We start from the raw sequence: 15,442 nt of genomic DNA, 5'->3' as shown, positions 1-15,442 counted from the left end.
TAGCAGGTGCAATGGACAGATTCCTTCCTGCATTCGCAAGATAAAAGTGAATGTTACCGATGTATGGCGGTTTTTATATCCTGACTTAAAAGAATAAACTTGGAGTAATGCAAGTGGTTCATTTAAATCCCTATTAGACCTGTGGTTGATATCCCCTGACCTTATACAATATGTATTGAATGTTTCACACAGTTATGCTCCATTCTCAGAGCATCAAATGATAATTATCAATTTTAACAATCCTCTAACTCTGAAGAAAGGGATAAAAGGCTAATGGAAAATTAAATTGTATTAGCAATTAATTTAGCAACGCGACCCTCACTCATATACAAAAATGGGAATATATTTTAAATTTAAAGTAAGGGTATCAAGCACATTCACAAGGAATTATAATCGAAATAATATCAGCTCACTCAAAATGGAGGATAATGTTATTTCAGACCCCTCTGATGTTTCCAATTATGTTTATAAATTCTATTCAAAGTTTTGTTCTTCTTAGTTTAATGCCATTGGATGTGAACCGTTCATTCAATAAATAAAGAATAGTGTCCCACAGATTTCACAACAATTTAAAACAAATTGTGATGAATCAATATCCAAAAGAGAAATTCTGGAAGCAGCCATTAAAATGAAGAACAAGTCTCCAGGTACAGATGGTCTTCCTACTGGATTTTATTCATGCTTTTGGGCATGAATGCTGTTGTATGTTTCAAGAATGTATAGACAGAAAGGAACTGTCAACTTCAATGAAACAATGTTTAATCACTTTGATTCCTAAACCAGGGAAGGTTCTCTTGATTTTTATAAAGCGTTTGATACAGTCGAACCTGATCTTGTTTTTCAAGCCCTTCATACTTTTTGTTTAATTCCATGCATTAGAATGCTGTATTCTAACTTATTCTAACTCCCAAATACTACCAAAGCTTTCCAATTCTTAGATCTTTTCATCAGGGTTGCCCAGGTTCTCCTTTTGTATTTCTTAAAAATAAACAATTCAATGTAATGCATATTTTCCAGAGAGCAATTAAGATAACACAATTCGCTGACGACACTTTATTATTCTTAGGAAATAAGTCTGAAATAGAAAAAGCAATTAATAGTTGGTACCTGAAATTTGAATGATGCATAATTATACTGAACCAGCAATATGCAACATCCCTATAAAAAAAAAAAATAGCATAACATATCATAGCATTAATATTATTAAAGATATAAAAGAACCCCAAAGATCTAATTTCCAACCAACAATTTAAAAAAAGAAATCAATTCTAAATATCTTACTGCAAAGAGATCTTTCTATTTTAGGTAGAGTTATTTAAGTTAAGCGGAAGCATATCACGCTTTGTTTATCCTGCCCTTTCCCTGAATGTTCGTGATTCTACAAATAAAGACATTAAGAAAATTTTGGTTTGGAAATATAAACATCATCACCTTAGAAAATACATTTGAGCATCTCTGGATAAAATAATTTGTGAAAGAACCAGACTCCATATAAACCTTATTCCTCAAAATCTTTTTCAAATAAAATGGGGGGGCCTACAATTCATATTGTCATGCATCTATGATGTTGAGAAACTTCCTGAAAAGATATCAGACTTACCATTAACAAGTACTATTGGCCGCTAAAATGTATTTTGTACACAACTTCTCTCCACATAGAACAATTAAATGGAATAAGGAATACATTACTTGGAAAAAAATCTTTATTTAAATTTTTTTTGAATAAACCAAAATATTATTTTCCTGGCTGACTTACAAAATGTACATTCAAATGTTATGAATACTATAATATACTCTGAATTACTTATGAATAAACTATTTACGATAGAGAATAAAGACATTTTTACAACTTCTCAAGTGTTGTTATGATCGTCCAAATAACATAGACAGATAGATATAGACATCTTAAAAACAATCACTTCAGAGGAGAAAACAGATTTTATTGTGCACTTTTGTGCATTTTGTCCATTACAAAACTCAAGAAAGTAACAGCAACTCCAAACTAGCTTGCCGCTTGATGTGATAATCAGATCTTACAAAAGGAAAAAACATTATATTATTAGAATATCTGAATATATAGTGTAAAAAACAATACCCACATCCGTTCTTAATAAATATATACACAATAAGTACTCAGATACAAAAAAGGACACAACAATGTCCTTTTCTCAAAATTTTCGTTCAATATTTACATGAATTGTCGCTAAAGTAGCTTCTTTTTTTTTTTAAATCTATTTTCTCTTTCACTAAAAACTGAATTATGGCAACATATGGCTTTCTTTTTCACAGAGCGCTGTCAAAACACACAGAAAAAAAGTGTTGTTTTACATTCAGAATCTACTCTTGCAGGTGTCCTTTAGTAAATTCCATAATACTTACAAAGCGGCCATCATTGGAATGACTCGCAGGAAAAACAAATGCATTTAAGCATTCACACAACACGTGTGTTGTTATAATACGAGAAACATCCACACAATGTTACGGTAATTTCATGATGGCATGAAGACTAAATACTGCCATGTCACATTAATACACTAAACCTGTTTAACTCCTATCAGGCGGCAATCAGTGCTATGGCTTTAGTCAAACTGCTGCTAACAAAGCATGAGGTACAGTAGCAACACAAAAGTAGGCTCGATCCTCCGAGGTTCATCATGCTGAACCTTTGACTATCAAAACTGGACCTGATTGTATTGAGCGCTCGGGCGGGTTTTTTTAAATACCGTTTCTTTGACTGTTATTTACAACATGATCCATGAATCATGACTTGACACGTAAACCACCGTCTGTCTTATTCCACCATCTGTGATGTTACCCCTCTCTGGTCCAATCAGATCTCAGTGAGGGTGAGTTTGTACATGCCGCCGAGCTCCTCCAGGGAAATTTGGAAAGTGTCCTCGTTGGAGTAGTGCCTGATGATGTTGTCGTCCATGTGGACTAGAATTCTGGAATCAAAGAAAGAGAAAAAGGTGAGAAAAAAAATGTTGGTTTTCAGGAAATATTGTATTAAATTTAAACTACAAAAATAGTTTGCACAACTATATAAAATCATCTCCATTTATTTTGTCTGCCTGGTTCAAATAAAGATGCATTGTTTTGACTGACAAATTAAACTATAAACTATGTATATTGTTATTCAAAGATAACCGCGGTCGTGGTTCCCTCTAGGAGGCGACGCATCAGTAATTAATAGGGATGGGCTGCTTCCTGAAGCAGTGTCATTTTATTCAGAGGTCAGTAGGTGGCGCTAACAGTTTAAAAATGATGTGATGTGATTAAAACTGTTCAAAAAAAAGGAAAATAGTTCAGAGACCGCCATCTAGTGGGCTTTGAAAATAACGACACTGCTTCATGAAGCTTCATCAGACCATTACTTGTAATTAATAGTTAGACAGTTAGTGAACTTACCCTTTCTTGCACTTCTTATAGACCTTGCCAACTTTCTCCAAAGGTAACTCGTATTTTTCTGAAATCTGGAAAAGCAAATACAAATATTTAATCTTCAATTAAGTATAGTTATAATACTGCCCGTTCTATATCATGCAGCAGTTTTGGACATTTTTAGAAGTTCAAAATCACGATTCTTCATACAAGAGGCTACAACTCACCGCCTCCACCAGGCCCTTGAGTGTGGGATTCTTCAGCATGACGGCGTCAAACACCTCCTCCGTCTCCTTCCTCACATACAGCAGCACTGTGAGGACAAACAAGAGCGTCAGCATCAACATTCACGAGCAGAAAGCAGGAGATGGATAACCAAATTAAATATTTTGTCCTGGCTTACAACCTCCTATTTTAATGTAAAAGATCACGATCACTCTTCTGTGTTAAAACAGGCTACAAATGGACTGGAATAGAGAGGATTCTGCCACATCAGTGTTATTGTATTAGTATTGTATTAAAGAGTCCAGCATTGTTTAGGCAAAACATATTTTACATTAGTTTGCCACACAATTAAATAATATATTTTTTTATGGCTCAGCACAAATAGGTATATATATATATTTTCCTTTATTAGTCCCAGAAGGGGACATTTTAATAAAATACTTAAATAAGAATAAAGAATACAAATAGAATTCTAAATTTGAAAAACTTGTTATTCTACAAATATACAGTATATACAAACATTTACAATGTTAACAAAAGTCTGTGTAAGTTATTATCTGGTGCAGTTTAATGTTAATAGAGTATGTAAGGCAAAGGGCCCATGTGCTCTGTTTTGTTGTGGTGGTTTGTTGGCGGAGGCCACTATGCTGAGGCCTCGAGTGTGTTTGTGAGTGCATGTGTGCTCAAGAGGGGTTGAACCCGAAACCATGTACATGAATGGTGCACGTGAACTCTCTCACAAACACACACACCTACCCACCCCCCTTTTGATCAGCATGTGAACGCCAATCACGCACCTTTCTTTGGTTCGTCAACTCTGGCCATCTTGTTCGGCGGCGAACCAAACTCATCGTCACTGAAGGGTAATCTCTTCATGCCAGAGCTGCAAATACAGAAACACAAATCATTAGCTAGAGCCCTCCATGACCCCGGACACACCATAAAAAACCCCACATGCATGCACAAGCCTGCTGCAGCTTCCGAGAAGTGAACATATCATTCTCTCCCTCTGCTAGTTACTAGAAAGTGTCAAAGGTTGCCTCTTGCCTACAGCTGAGAAAGGATGTTGGAATGAAACGGCGTGAAATTTTCTTACCCGTCTTCTCCTTCTTCTCCTGCAAAAGGCTGCAAGAAAAACAGAAGGTAGACATTAGGATACAAATCAGGCGGCAGACAATCTAGTGAACAAATAGATTAAAAGTATTATCATTAGATGGCATTCTTTAATTAAATGTATAAATTATTGCACCCTTTAAAACAAAAATTTCAAGTCAACAATATCTACAATAATGTGTGATAACCTTCCAATATTGTGTTCAATAATTATAGAAAACAATATCTATAATCCCTAACACTGCATAACAAGTTCTACTAAAATGAATGAGATTTGGAATAATACTGCGTTAAATATAGCTGCACGAGCTGACTTGTTATTCTGAACTTAAAATGTTTCGTTGAAACAAACAAAATAGCTTTGTTTTTATGTAACCCTGCCAATTAATCCAGAGTTCATATTGATCTCAGTGCTTGCTGATAGGTGAGTTCTATTCCGGGCAGGAGCCTGGTAAATTCAGTTTATCAGAAAGCTCGAGGACAAAGAGTTCAGTTAGGTTCAGGGTCACAGGTGAAAATAATCTTTCCATCTCCTTTTCAGCTGGTGCTGAAGTCCACAAAAGATTTTTTTTTTCCCAGAGGTGACTTCACCAAATCAGCAATAGTGCTCCATACAGTATATTTGGATTGATCTGTGACTGCTTGTAAACATTAATTTGGGGGATTTTTCACCAACATGAACACACAGTGGTCATGTATCACGTGTAACCGCGGGTCAGAGTCCAGTCGGCTTTAGGTTAACTCTGATAAAAAAAAACTCTGCGACCTGTGCTGCACATTTCAGCAAAAAAAATGTGGTCCAGGTTTCTCTTGACAAACACGTGGACACATGGCAGCAAGTTTTATTGCAGGAGTTATTATGCAGGAGTTATTATTTGAAACTCCAATCAGACCTCCCTGACCCTGACACAGGTCGCGTTGACCCTTCCAGTCAATACATGCCATAAACTTAAGTGTTTTATCTTCGCCCTGTAGATGCTGCGTGTCAGGATGATTGCATGTTTATGTGTTCTTAGGAAGACAAAATAAGTCAATAAATCTATTCTTTCTCATTTAAATCAAATGTTAGCAGTAACCATTTTGAAAAACATTGTGCAGTTACAAGATGTAATGTTACAAATTGTCAAAGCAGCTAAATATGTATTCAAAATATCTTGTTCAAAATAATTAAAATTGAATGATATGATTGAGTAATTAAAAACCAAACGGAAGTTGTTAGATAATAACAATGTAAAACACATTTTAAAGATAGTTTAGTCAGATGAGGAAACTTTTGTCGTCGTAAGTTTCTTTCCTCATCATGAAATTAATATTAAGGGCTGAATAACTCACTGCTTGTTGCATTTACGCGAAATTATTTGCATAAAAGCATTTTCACAAAATGTATAGAATGATGAAAACCGTTAATGTTAAACTATTTATTATAAAAAACCCACACAATAGTGGGGAGCTGCATTCTAAAGTGAAGAAGAAGAGCAATTTTTTTTTTTTTAAACCTACATGTCGCTGAAACGTGGAAAAGTGAACATCTGGGATGAAGAGCACAGGCTGCGTCTCCATGTCCGTCATCATCTTGAAGATGGTCACGTCGTTGCGTTTCTGTAGGATGGGGACTTTGACGTCCTGGTCTGTGGGACGAGAAATCAAAGAAACTGGATTTCATTATTGTGTCAATTAGAAATGTCAATTAGAAAGGGGGGGTATATAAAACATTGTATTATTGCATTGTCTTCACCATTAGAACCACACATTCCACTATAAAGAAACGATGCATCATGGGGCGTCTGCAGGACTTTCATGAAGTGTATGACCATGTAAGGAGATCTGTTCAGAACTCAGGACTGCATGTAAAATCTCTTGTTCTCCATAAAGGGTACTGTCCAGGGGGGTGTAAGACACTAAAGAAGCCCTATATGTTCTGCTTTTCTTTTTTTGTGATCTTCACTTCATTAAAACAAGGCCAAGCAGTTAAGTAAACAAAAGAATGACTCACAAAGACTGGGGTTGATGTCTGTAACCTTCCCTTTCCGGCGGGACTGTTTCCTCTCCTCATCCCGGATCTTCCTCTCTGCCCCCTTGTCACAGAACACCTTGATCTGGCAGTAGGCTCGGTGGATGGGTTTGTTGCTGCGGTTATTGTAGCTGTAGGTGTCGATCTGCAGGTTGAGAGGAAGACCTTTGACGCCCTTCTGGGAGGAGAAGTCTGTACTCAGGCAGTTGACTGAAATAAAGATCTGCGGAGAAGAGGAGAGGAGACTTAACCAATGATAATAACAATAATATTATCACTTTCGTCGGCGCTCTTATTGTCCTCTGCCGCCCTCTACCGGCGAGTTCAGATTAAGGCGTGTACCTTTGTGGAAACTCGTGTTTTGATGTACTACAAAAATGACCGGGAAATACAAGCACTCTCCTTTGGAAAAGCGGGATGATATTCTTAAACAGTACTTAAAGAATTTGGTAAAAATGTGAACCCTGTAGTACAGTGGCGGGCCGTGCATTTCAAACATTGGCCTTCAGTGGCGCACTTTGAATAAATCCATCTCTCAATAACTACTTTAAGGTTCTTTACACCACAGGGATCCGACCGTGTACCGTTATAGGTCAATAAGACGTTTAGATCATCATCAAATGAACACAACATCAGAGCATTATATCAATATCACTCCCACTACAGTCTGTGTGGTTTCCATGGCCACGACAAACACGCTCTAATACATATTTATGAAAAATAAACAGTAACATTTTATTTTTTTTGTATTAAAAAATTGAATTGATTTTCTGATTATGTTTAGGCCAGCAGAGAAGGCCTTGCTGGCCCTGACGACCCGTCACTGCTGTAGTAATAGCGTAACAGTAATTGTGTGTTTTGTGTTGACATTTGTTGAATATCAACTTTAAGGCATACATGCTACACTTGTCGGTGGGTGAAAGCTTTAAAATGCATTTAAAAACACTTAGTTCAAATTACATTTGAAGTTGTTTTTATTTAAAATATGTAGCATGTATGTATTGTAATTGCACATATCATACATAATTTGTATAAGAAAAAACACCTAGCATTAATGTTTAATAAAAGAAACCATTTTTTTCTTTTTTAAACCAAATAATTTTGCTGGATAAAGGGAGAGGCTGATAAAATAAATATGCCGCAGGGTTAAAACATCCGGGGGCACACAAACATTCATACTAATGAGAGAATCAAACAAGCCGGCAGGGGAGGTGCTTACAAAGTCACACACAAGGATGAACATCCTATGGACACAGGCCTCCAGTCATGCAACAGTTAGACCCACATCCGGGTTCACGTGCTTATGAGAGAGAAAAATGACGCAGGGCGCCATGTTGTCCCTTCATTTGTTTGTACATGCATCTTCCATCTCGCAACGACAGACAGTCACTAAAAAAAGAACTGATGAAGACGGACGACTCCCCCTCGAGTTACTTCCTCAGACCTGTTGAACTACTGTTCACACCCGAGTTTCTGCTACCCGTCATTCCGAGCAAAAACATACACTCGAGACACACGAACAAGTTAGACCAGTTGCCACTTTGAAACTTTTTGTTTCTACTTGAAGACCCAAAATGACTTAGCTTCCGCAGGACCATAATAAAAAAAGTTCAATTTTGATTTAACTGGTTAAAGGAATCCTGTTTAGCTGGAAAGTTTCTTGTGGAAACTGTTGGAGAAAATATGGCAATGTTGAAAATGTATTTTTCACAAAGCAAAGCAAAAGTACAACTAGACAATTGAAATGTAAAAAAAAAAAAAAGTTTCTCCTTTTAGTTTTTCTTTGGTCATTTTTTGTAGTTGAACTTACTTTAGCTTCCTCGTTGGTGTCCCATGTGAAGGAAATAGCATTATAGGAAATCTCCTCGATGTTGCCGATGGTGTTGAAGCTCTCCTTGTAATCAGCTGTAGAAGATTTTTTTTAAATAACAAAATATTACCATGGGGATTTACAGACATGTTAGGATGAAAAAGTTACAATTTCTGACCTCTTACAGGGAACAAAATATTCAAATATAAAATACATCTAAAAAGTCTTCAAAAAAGGATTTACATTTTTAAATATATTGATTTATATTTAAAGAATACAAACAAATGTCAATAATGACAGGGCTTCAGAAACATATTTAATGGATAAAGATTCTCACCGATATCGAGGCATCTCTGCTTGGCTGTGTGCTGCCTGGAGTGCCAGTATTTCCAGTGCTTGAGTTGATCGTCTCTGCATTTCTCCTCACCAAACACCACCATCACCACACTCTGTCACATGAAATGAAAGAAGAAGTCAAGTTGAGAAGGGTTTTTTTTTTTTGCAAGCTCGTCGTTGTCGGTTCTTACCCGAACTTTGGTGATCGGTTGCTGAATTCCCTTGTTGTCGACCTCTCGGAGGGTGATGGGATAAAACTGACCCTTGTTGAGATAAGTCATCGTCCCGTCACCAGTCTTCTGACGCAGAGACTTGGACGCCTCCAGAGAGTACTCGAAATTATTCCTGGGGGGAAATAAGTCGGTGAACATCTGAAGGGTAAAACTACATCCCTATAACTGATTGGTTAATTTGGCAGGTGTTGAAATAATGATCCAAGATCATGGCTGTTGTTGGAAAGAGCTGTGGGTTGTGTGTCTGTGTGTGCAGTGTGTGTGTGTGTGTGTGTGTGTGTGTGTGTGTGTGTGTGTGTGTGCAGTGTGTCTGTGCAGTGTGTCTGTGCAGTGTGTCTGTGCAGTGTGTGTGCGCAGTGTGTGTGCAATGTGTGCGTGTGTGTGTGTGTGTGTGTGTCTGTGTGCAGTGTGTGTGCAGTGTGTGTGCAGTGTGTGTGCAGTGTGTGTGCAGTGTGTGTGTCTGTGTGCAGTGTGTGCAGTGTTTGCAGTGTGTGTGTCTGTGTGCGGTGTGTGTGTGTCTGTGTGCGGTGTGTGTCTGTGTGCAGTGTGTGTCTGTGTGCAGTGTGTGTCTGTGTGCAGTGTGTGCAGTGTGTCTGTGTGCAGTGTGTCTGTGTGCAGTGTGTCTGTGTGCAGTGTGTCAAGAAAGAAAGTCCATCCCCAGGATTGTGTTAAACTGAATGGTAGTGTGGCTGTTGGTCGACAGCAGCAAGACTCACCCCAGCGCAGTGTCAAAGCCATTGTAGTCCTCAGGCGTCATAGAAGCCATTCGTAACTGGAGATCACCAGGGAAGGTGAAAACCTGCATGACAGAGAGACCAGGCTTAACTTAATATTGATGAATCTGCATCATGATCGTCAAAGATAAATGCTAATTTTTTGTAAGAGCATATGAAGCAATAGAGAAAAATAATGTTAAGAATTGCATAGGTAAAAAAAAGGAATCTATTTATTTTTGGGTAAAGCCAAAGGGAAAACAATGCAATTTTAAAAAATGACAAAATACTACAGAAATAAAATAGATTAGGAAGGACATGATAATATATTTAACAAGCATATGCATTCTATATATTAGAATATTCCTTGACATGTATAGTTACAGTCAAAAATGCTTTTTCATTTTAACGTAGGGACTGGAGCTCTGTTGTCTTCGTCTTCATCCAAGAATACTCTTGAAAAACATCGTAAACACTGGGTAAATATCGCGAGAGCTTCCAATCTAGAATCTACACCGGGAGCATTTTCTTGTCTATGCAGCATGTTACCTTTTAAGCTTCTGCTACAACAAGCTTAAAATATTGTTTTATTTTTTCAAACAATTTCTCTCGTCTAGGCTTCAATAGAAGAGGGACGTTACAGACGAGCACCATGGAGGTATTTGGGTGTTTTTAGGTGTCGAAGATGACACCTGTACTTCAGTTGCTACATTAAAACGAACATACAGTTTTGCCTATGACTTTTAAAAGAGACGGATTACTATGAAAATAATGCCAACCCTTAGTCGACATGAGGGTGAGTAGAAAATGAGTGAAACTTGAATTTTGACCATCACAGTAAGATTGCTGTAGACATGGAAATCACAGCCTATGCAAAGTAAGTAAAATAAGTAAGATTTCTTATATATAAGAATATCTTATGTGTGTATATATATATATATATATATATATATATATAGTATACATCTCCATTTTTACATTCATGTTCAGCGTGACTTTTATTTGAACATTTATTAACACTATAGCACCAATTGTACCTTTTATTTGACGAAGCTTTCCTCAACAGTATAATTAAGTCACTTATTTTATTATAGGGAGAGGGGTTTGTTGCACTAAATCCCCCGCAGGTTAGAAAGAGCCGAGGCTTTTGTTGGAGAACGGTACAGAACCTTATTGTGTTAGTGAGACAAAAGCATAATAACACACTGGTAGCTATTTTGGCATGTTCAAATAAAACCAGGGAAGGCTGAGCCCACCGCTGGGATCAGGTGAATATCCTATTGTCTGTCGGGAGGGCGAGAGAGAAGACAGTGGTGATGTGGTGGGGGGAAGGGGCGGGGTATCGGGCAGAGGACTTAGCATGTGGGGGTGTTTGCGACCCGTGTGTTTTGGACGGAAACACTCACCTCCTGGGAACTGTCCTTGAAACCCTCTGAAAAGGTGGAGTCGGGTGGCGTCCGGGACTGGGTGTTGGGGCTGTACTGGACTGAGCTGTGGGGGAGCTGGCGGTCGAACACGCTGACATGGCCGTCGGTCTCGGCGCAGTTGTTGGGCACGGTCACCGTGAAACCGTGAGAGGGGACCTCCGTCTTCACGGGCGCATACGTCGGCAGAGCGGCGATGGAAACGGTGACGGTGGTGTCTGCGCCAGAAGAACGAGGGATGAGTTAAATAGTTGCCTTTTTATTTCCAAGTGGATGGTGGACACACCTGGTGGGGGGAACTGGGCTCTCTTGTCCTGGGAAAGCTGCAGGATGTTGAACCCCTTCAGGACCTGGATTCTGCTCTCCATACCTCCTTCTTGAAGGGGAGTAATGGGGTGAGCTACCTGGAGGTGATGCCTGGAAACGCAGAATATGGTCAAAAATATAAATAAAACTTATAGCATGATATTTTCTGGTTAAACTGCAGCCCCCCTGCTGTGTATATGAATATTATTTAATTTTAATCAACATGATGATAACAACGATGACGTTGACGTTTATTGATGTCACACAACTTATTTTTCAAATAAATGTGTAAGAAATTCTTCTAATGTGAAAAGTTGTGCGGGTTTAAAGGCAACAGGTTGGTTTAAGGGCAGGACTGTCACAAACCTTTTGTTTTGATCCACATCAGAGACGAGAACATCTGGCTTCTGTGGTATTGTTCTCTTCTCTCTGGGCACCTGGGATGGGAGTGTAAACAAAGCCACTCAACAACCAAAGTCATCCTGCTGTCCCTCACTAGATCAGTGGGATCAGGTCCACAATACAGATCCACGAACCACTCAGCAGGGTCTGCCAGCATTACCTTGTAGTAGTCGTAGAGAAGTCCGAGGGCGGCGGCGCTGTCCTCGTCCCCGTTGATGCTCATCATGGCTTTGGTGGCGGCGGTCAGAGGGTTCTCCAGGAAGGACTTCCACGCCTCATCTTCTGTGGTGAAGGAGCGACGCTGGCCACCGTATCCCGGGTCGTTCTGCAGAACCAGGACCGCACGCTTGCTGAAATGGAGAGTGCAGAATATTACAAAGGAGAAACTTACATGGATATTTCTGTTAATATTATTATTATTATTATTTTTTTTTATATATAAATATTGTTGTTTTTTTTTTGTTTTTTTTATTTTAATTGTTTTTCATATGTGTACTGTATGTCTTAATGTATTTTTTTTGTATGCCTGAATGGCTTTGACTAGCTAAATTACCCCAATGTGGAATGAAAAAAGCTGTAAACAGATCAATTGTTCGGTAGTGGTGCAGATGAAAGTCAGATTAAGAGCAATGTTTCAACCTGAGGTAAACATGTTTTGGGTTAAGCAATGTTACAACAATTGTCTGTAGGACTTGAGTCGGCTTAACATTTAAAAAGTGAAGGTACAAATTGTAAAAATACATGTTGATGCTGTGTGTATATTGTGAGAATGTTGGATGAAAACTATTTTTAACAATACAATAAACTAAAATTATACTGATTAAACAGAAAGGTCCAAGTCATACTTTTTACATTGAAATTATCTACCAACAACATTTTCATGATCTATTTTGTGCCTTGGGAAATGTTTAAATCATCATTTATTATCAGTCTTAATTGTTTAATTTAGGCAATTTTGATTGAAATACTTATGATTTATATTTTTGTCAACTATTATTTGTAGTTATTAAGAACATGCAATAAATGTTATATTTGTAACCATTAATATTATATTTGTTAATGTCTTTTTTCCAAGATCTAAAGTTTGACCTTTCCTACTTGAATTCAACATCACAGTCTCACCACTGAAACAACCTCCATGTGGTTCAATAAATGTGTAGTTGGATGCACAAGTGTTCTCTGGATGCCAACAATCTCACTGGAGACTTTATCAAGAATGAGCTTCACGTGTAAGACATCTGGTTGTATTGTTGATTGACAAAAAGTCATTTGATGCATGTTTTTGTTTTTTAACAATATTTAATCCACTGTGTTGGTTGTTAGAGGATGTATAAAAAGTGATCTGGGGAACTCAAACACCTTCTCAGGAACTACAATCACAGCTTTTGTAAGAACAGACAAACGGGTTTATAAGAAACAGATCGACAGTGTACTTCATCGGTAGGACCTGTTGTTCAAGCTTTTCAAAGATTGTGCAATGAATCTCAGACATGGGATGGTCGAGGTTCTTGAGAAAAAGATGCTCTACAGGCTGGTCCGGTGCGACGGCTCATTGGGACAAACCTCATTGGTCGGGAGTTGACTGCAAATGACACACCTGACTCGGCCACATTCCTGCGTTTTTTTTTTTTCCGAAGTCTGACGTGTCCGTCCCGAAACATCTTCGAAAACATATCCTTTATGCTATACGGTCTCATCGTTAACTCATGGAGTTTTTCAGAATATTAAAAAAAAATAACAAAACGACTTTCCACCTGCCACGCCTTCCCAGATACAGTGAGAGCTTAAAAGAAAAATTAACATATTTGTCATCGTTTGTATAGCTCTTGTTAACAGAGATGTGTTAAGTCTAATCACAAGACCTAAAGTCCTCTTAATGAGCTGCATCAAGACAAACCAAGAGGTAAACCTCCACACCCTTCAAAGTCTCCTAACTCCAGCTCCTACTAATACTTTGCCACAACATGGCTTTCATGACGACCTGACAAGCTAAGTTTACATGCCGAGTATCTACAACAAAAACACCTCCATAGTCTGCAACTGTGATGACCAGACTTATTTTATAGGCTTTAACCCAATTAAAATATATATATATGAATGTATATAATGTAAGCAAGAATTGTGCTATATGAGGAATGAAGTATTTGACTATTTTACACAAACGTGTTGAAAAATATATATATATTCATACATACAGATTTTTTTTGTGTAAAATAGGATGTACTTCATTCCTCATATAGCACCATTCTTGCTTACATTGTCAGTAGACCGGCCAACGCCTAGCAGGTGTAATATTTCGTGACGCTCAAAAGCATTCTTGTCATTGCCCTTAAAAAACATGTCACACATGCAAAGCATCGCACATATTTGTATAAAAACACATATACATGAAGCCCCACCGCTGAAGCGCTCCAGGTGTAAAAAAAAAAAAAAAGTCAAAAGGTAAATAGACCAAACGAAAGAGACAGTTTTTGCCGTTTCTCCAAAACAAACATCGTTATGACTATGCATATAACTGTTAGGCTCAGAGCGAAATCAAACACTAAACCGCCCATAGAGATCACGGGACACTTTTTTATTCTAACAGCCGCTTCCACTCGCACGACAGGTGAGATACACCTGTGCAGGCCTGGACACGACAGGTGAACGTGGGAAAGTAGTAACGTGTGACAAGCACTGAAATAATCCTGGGAAAAAAACTTTTTTTTTTAAATGTTTTATTATTATTATTTGTATTAACCTTTTTAAAAGCAGTTAAAATAGATCAGCCTAAAAATCGATCCCGTACTTGTACTTTGCCACTTCCTGTGTTCCCCCAATAACAGCAATAAATATGAGTAAAAAAAAGTTGGAAGCTTAAAGTGTCAGCTTGTTTAAGGTTCTGGTTCGCCAGGACAACTTACTTGTCATGCTCCTGTGACATCTCGGTCGAACTGGACTTTCTAGTTGGGACTGAAAATCCGATCCGTCTTCTTTGCTGTTGAAAAAGTCCGCCGCCAACACTGGATGAGGGCTGCGGCAACAAACAACGTGTCCCCTCTACTGAGCGAACGGGTTTTGTCGGCTTTTCTCGCTTTTTTGGGGCAACTCTTGCTAATCGAGGAAGGTTTTACCCGCGACCGGGCTCCGGATTGGATTACAGGTGGACAGGTGGGCGGGGCCACGATGTCAATTATCCAGCCTCGCGCGACGATTGGCTGAGCAAGTAGGCCTACCTGATCCGTGGAGGGACCCAACCAGTGGAACCAGAACAGCTGTGATTTTGATAAACTGGACTGTTGTCAACGAACGGTGTTTGACATGTCGTAAATAAACATCAAGAGAAAAAAAATATATGTACTGTATATATATATAAAAAAAAAAGTTTTATTTGGCTCTTCGTCCTGACTTTATATTATGATGCTTCCCCTTACAAACCAAATTGAAATAATTTCTTCAACAGTTATTCAAAATTTAATTTGGTGTTTATATAAATAGCCAACCCCTCC

The 15,442-nt window shown here is 38.3% G+C and overlaps 1 protein-coding gene across 1 annotated transcript; it reads right to left on the bottom strand.

Moving 5' to 3' along the window:
• Positions 1-1,689: 1,689 nt before the first annotated feature.
• Positions 1,690-15,104, bottom strand: grhl1 (grainyhead-like transcription factor 1). Its single transcript, XM_087779607.1, has 16 exons — positions 14,858-15,104; positions 12,115-12,304; positions 11,919-11,989; positions 11,533-11,663; positions 11,229-11,464; positions 9,826-9,908; positions 9,068-9,221; positions 8,878-8,989; positions 8,541-8,635; positions 6,713-6,953; positions 6,220-6,347; positions 4,703-4,731; positions 4,404-4,489; positions 3,609-3,694; positions 3,409-3,473; positions 1,690-2,945 (listed from the first exon to the last, which is right to left on the bottom strand). Exons 1-16 carry the CDS (start codon positions 14,875-14,877, stop codon positions 2,831-2,833), a joined length of 1,842 nt encoding a protein of 613 aa, XP_087635733.1. The 5' UTR covers positions 14,878-15,104; the 3' UTR covers positions 1,690-2,830.
• Positions 15,105-15,442: the final 338 nt, after the last annotated feature.

This window comes from Callionymus lyra, chromosome 18 (genome assembly GCF_982586985.1).
Source record: "Callionymus lyra chromosome 18, fCalLyr1.hap1.1, whole genome shotgun sequence".
Classification (NCBI taxonomy): Eukaryota; Metazoa; Chordata; class Actinopteri; order Syngnathiformes; family Callionymidae; genus Callionymus; species Callionymus lyra.
This window is presented reverse-complemented; position numbering and strand designations above follow the sequence as displayed.

Excerpts from the sequence above, each read along its gene's own strand:
- grhl1 (XM_087779607.1), bottom strand. The coding sequence starts at position 14,877 with ATGTCACAGGAGCATGACAA. Across the intron at positions 9,909-11,228 it reads TCAAGGACAGTTCCCAGGAG|GTTTTCACCTTCCCTGGTGA; the intron begins GTGAGTGTTTCC and ends TCTGTCATGCAG. Across the intron at positions 4,490-4,702 it reads GGAGAAGAAGGAGAAGACGG|CTCTGGCATGAAGAGATTAC; the intron begins GTAAGAAAATTT and ends CTGTATTTGCAG.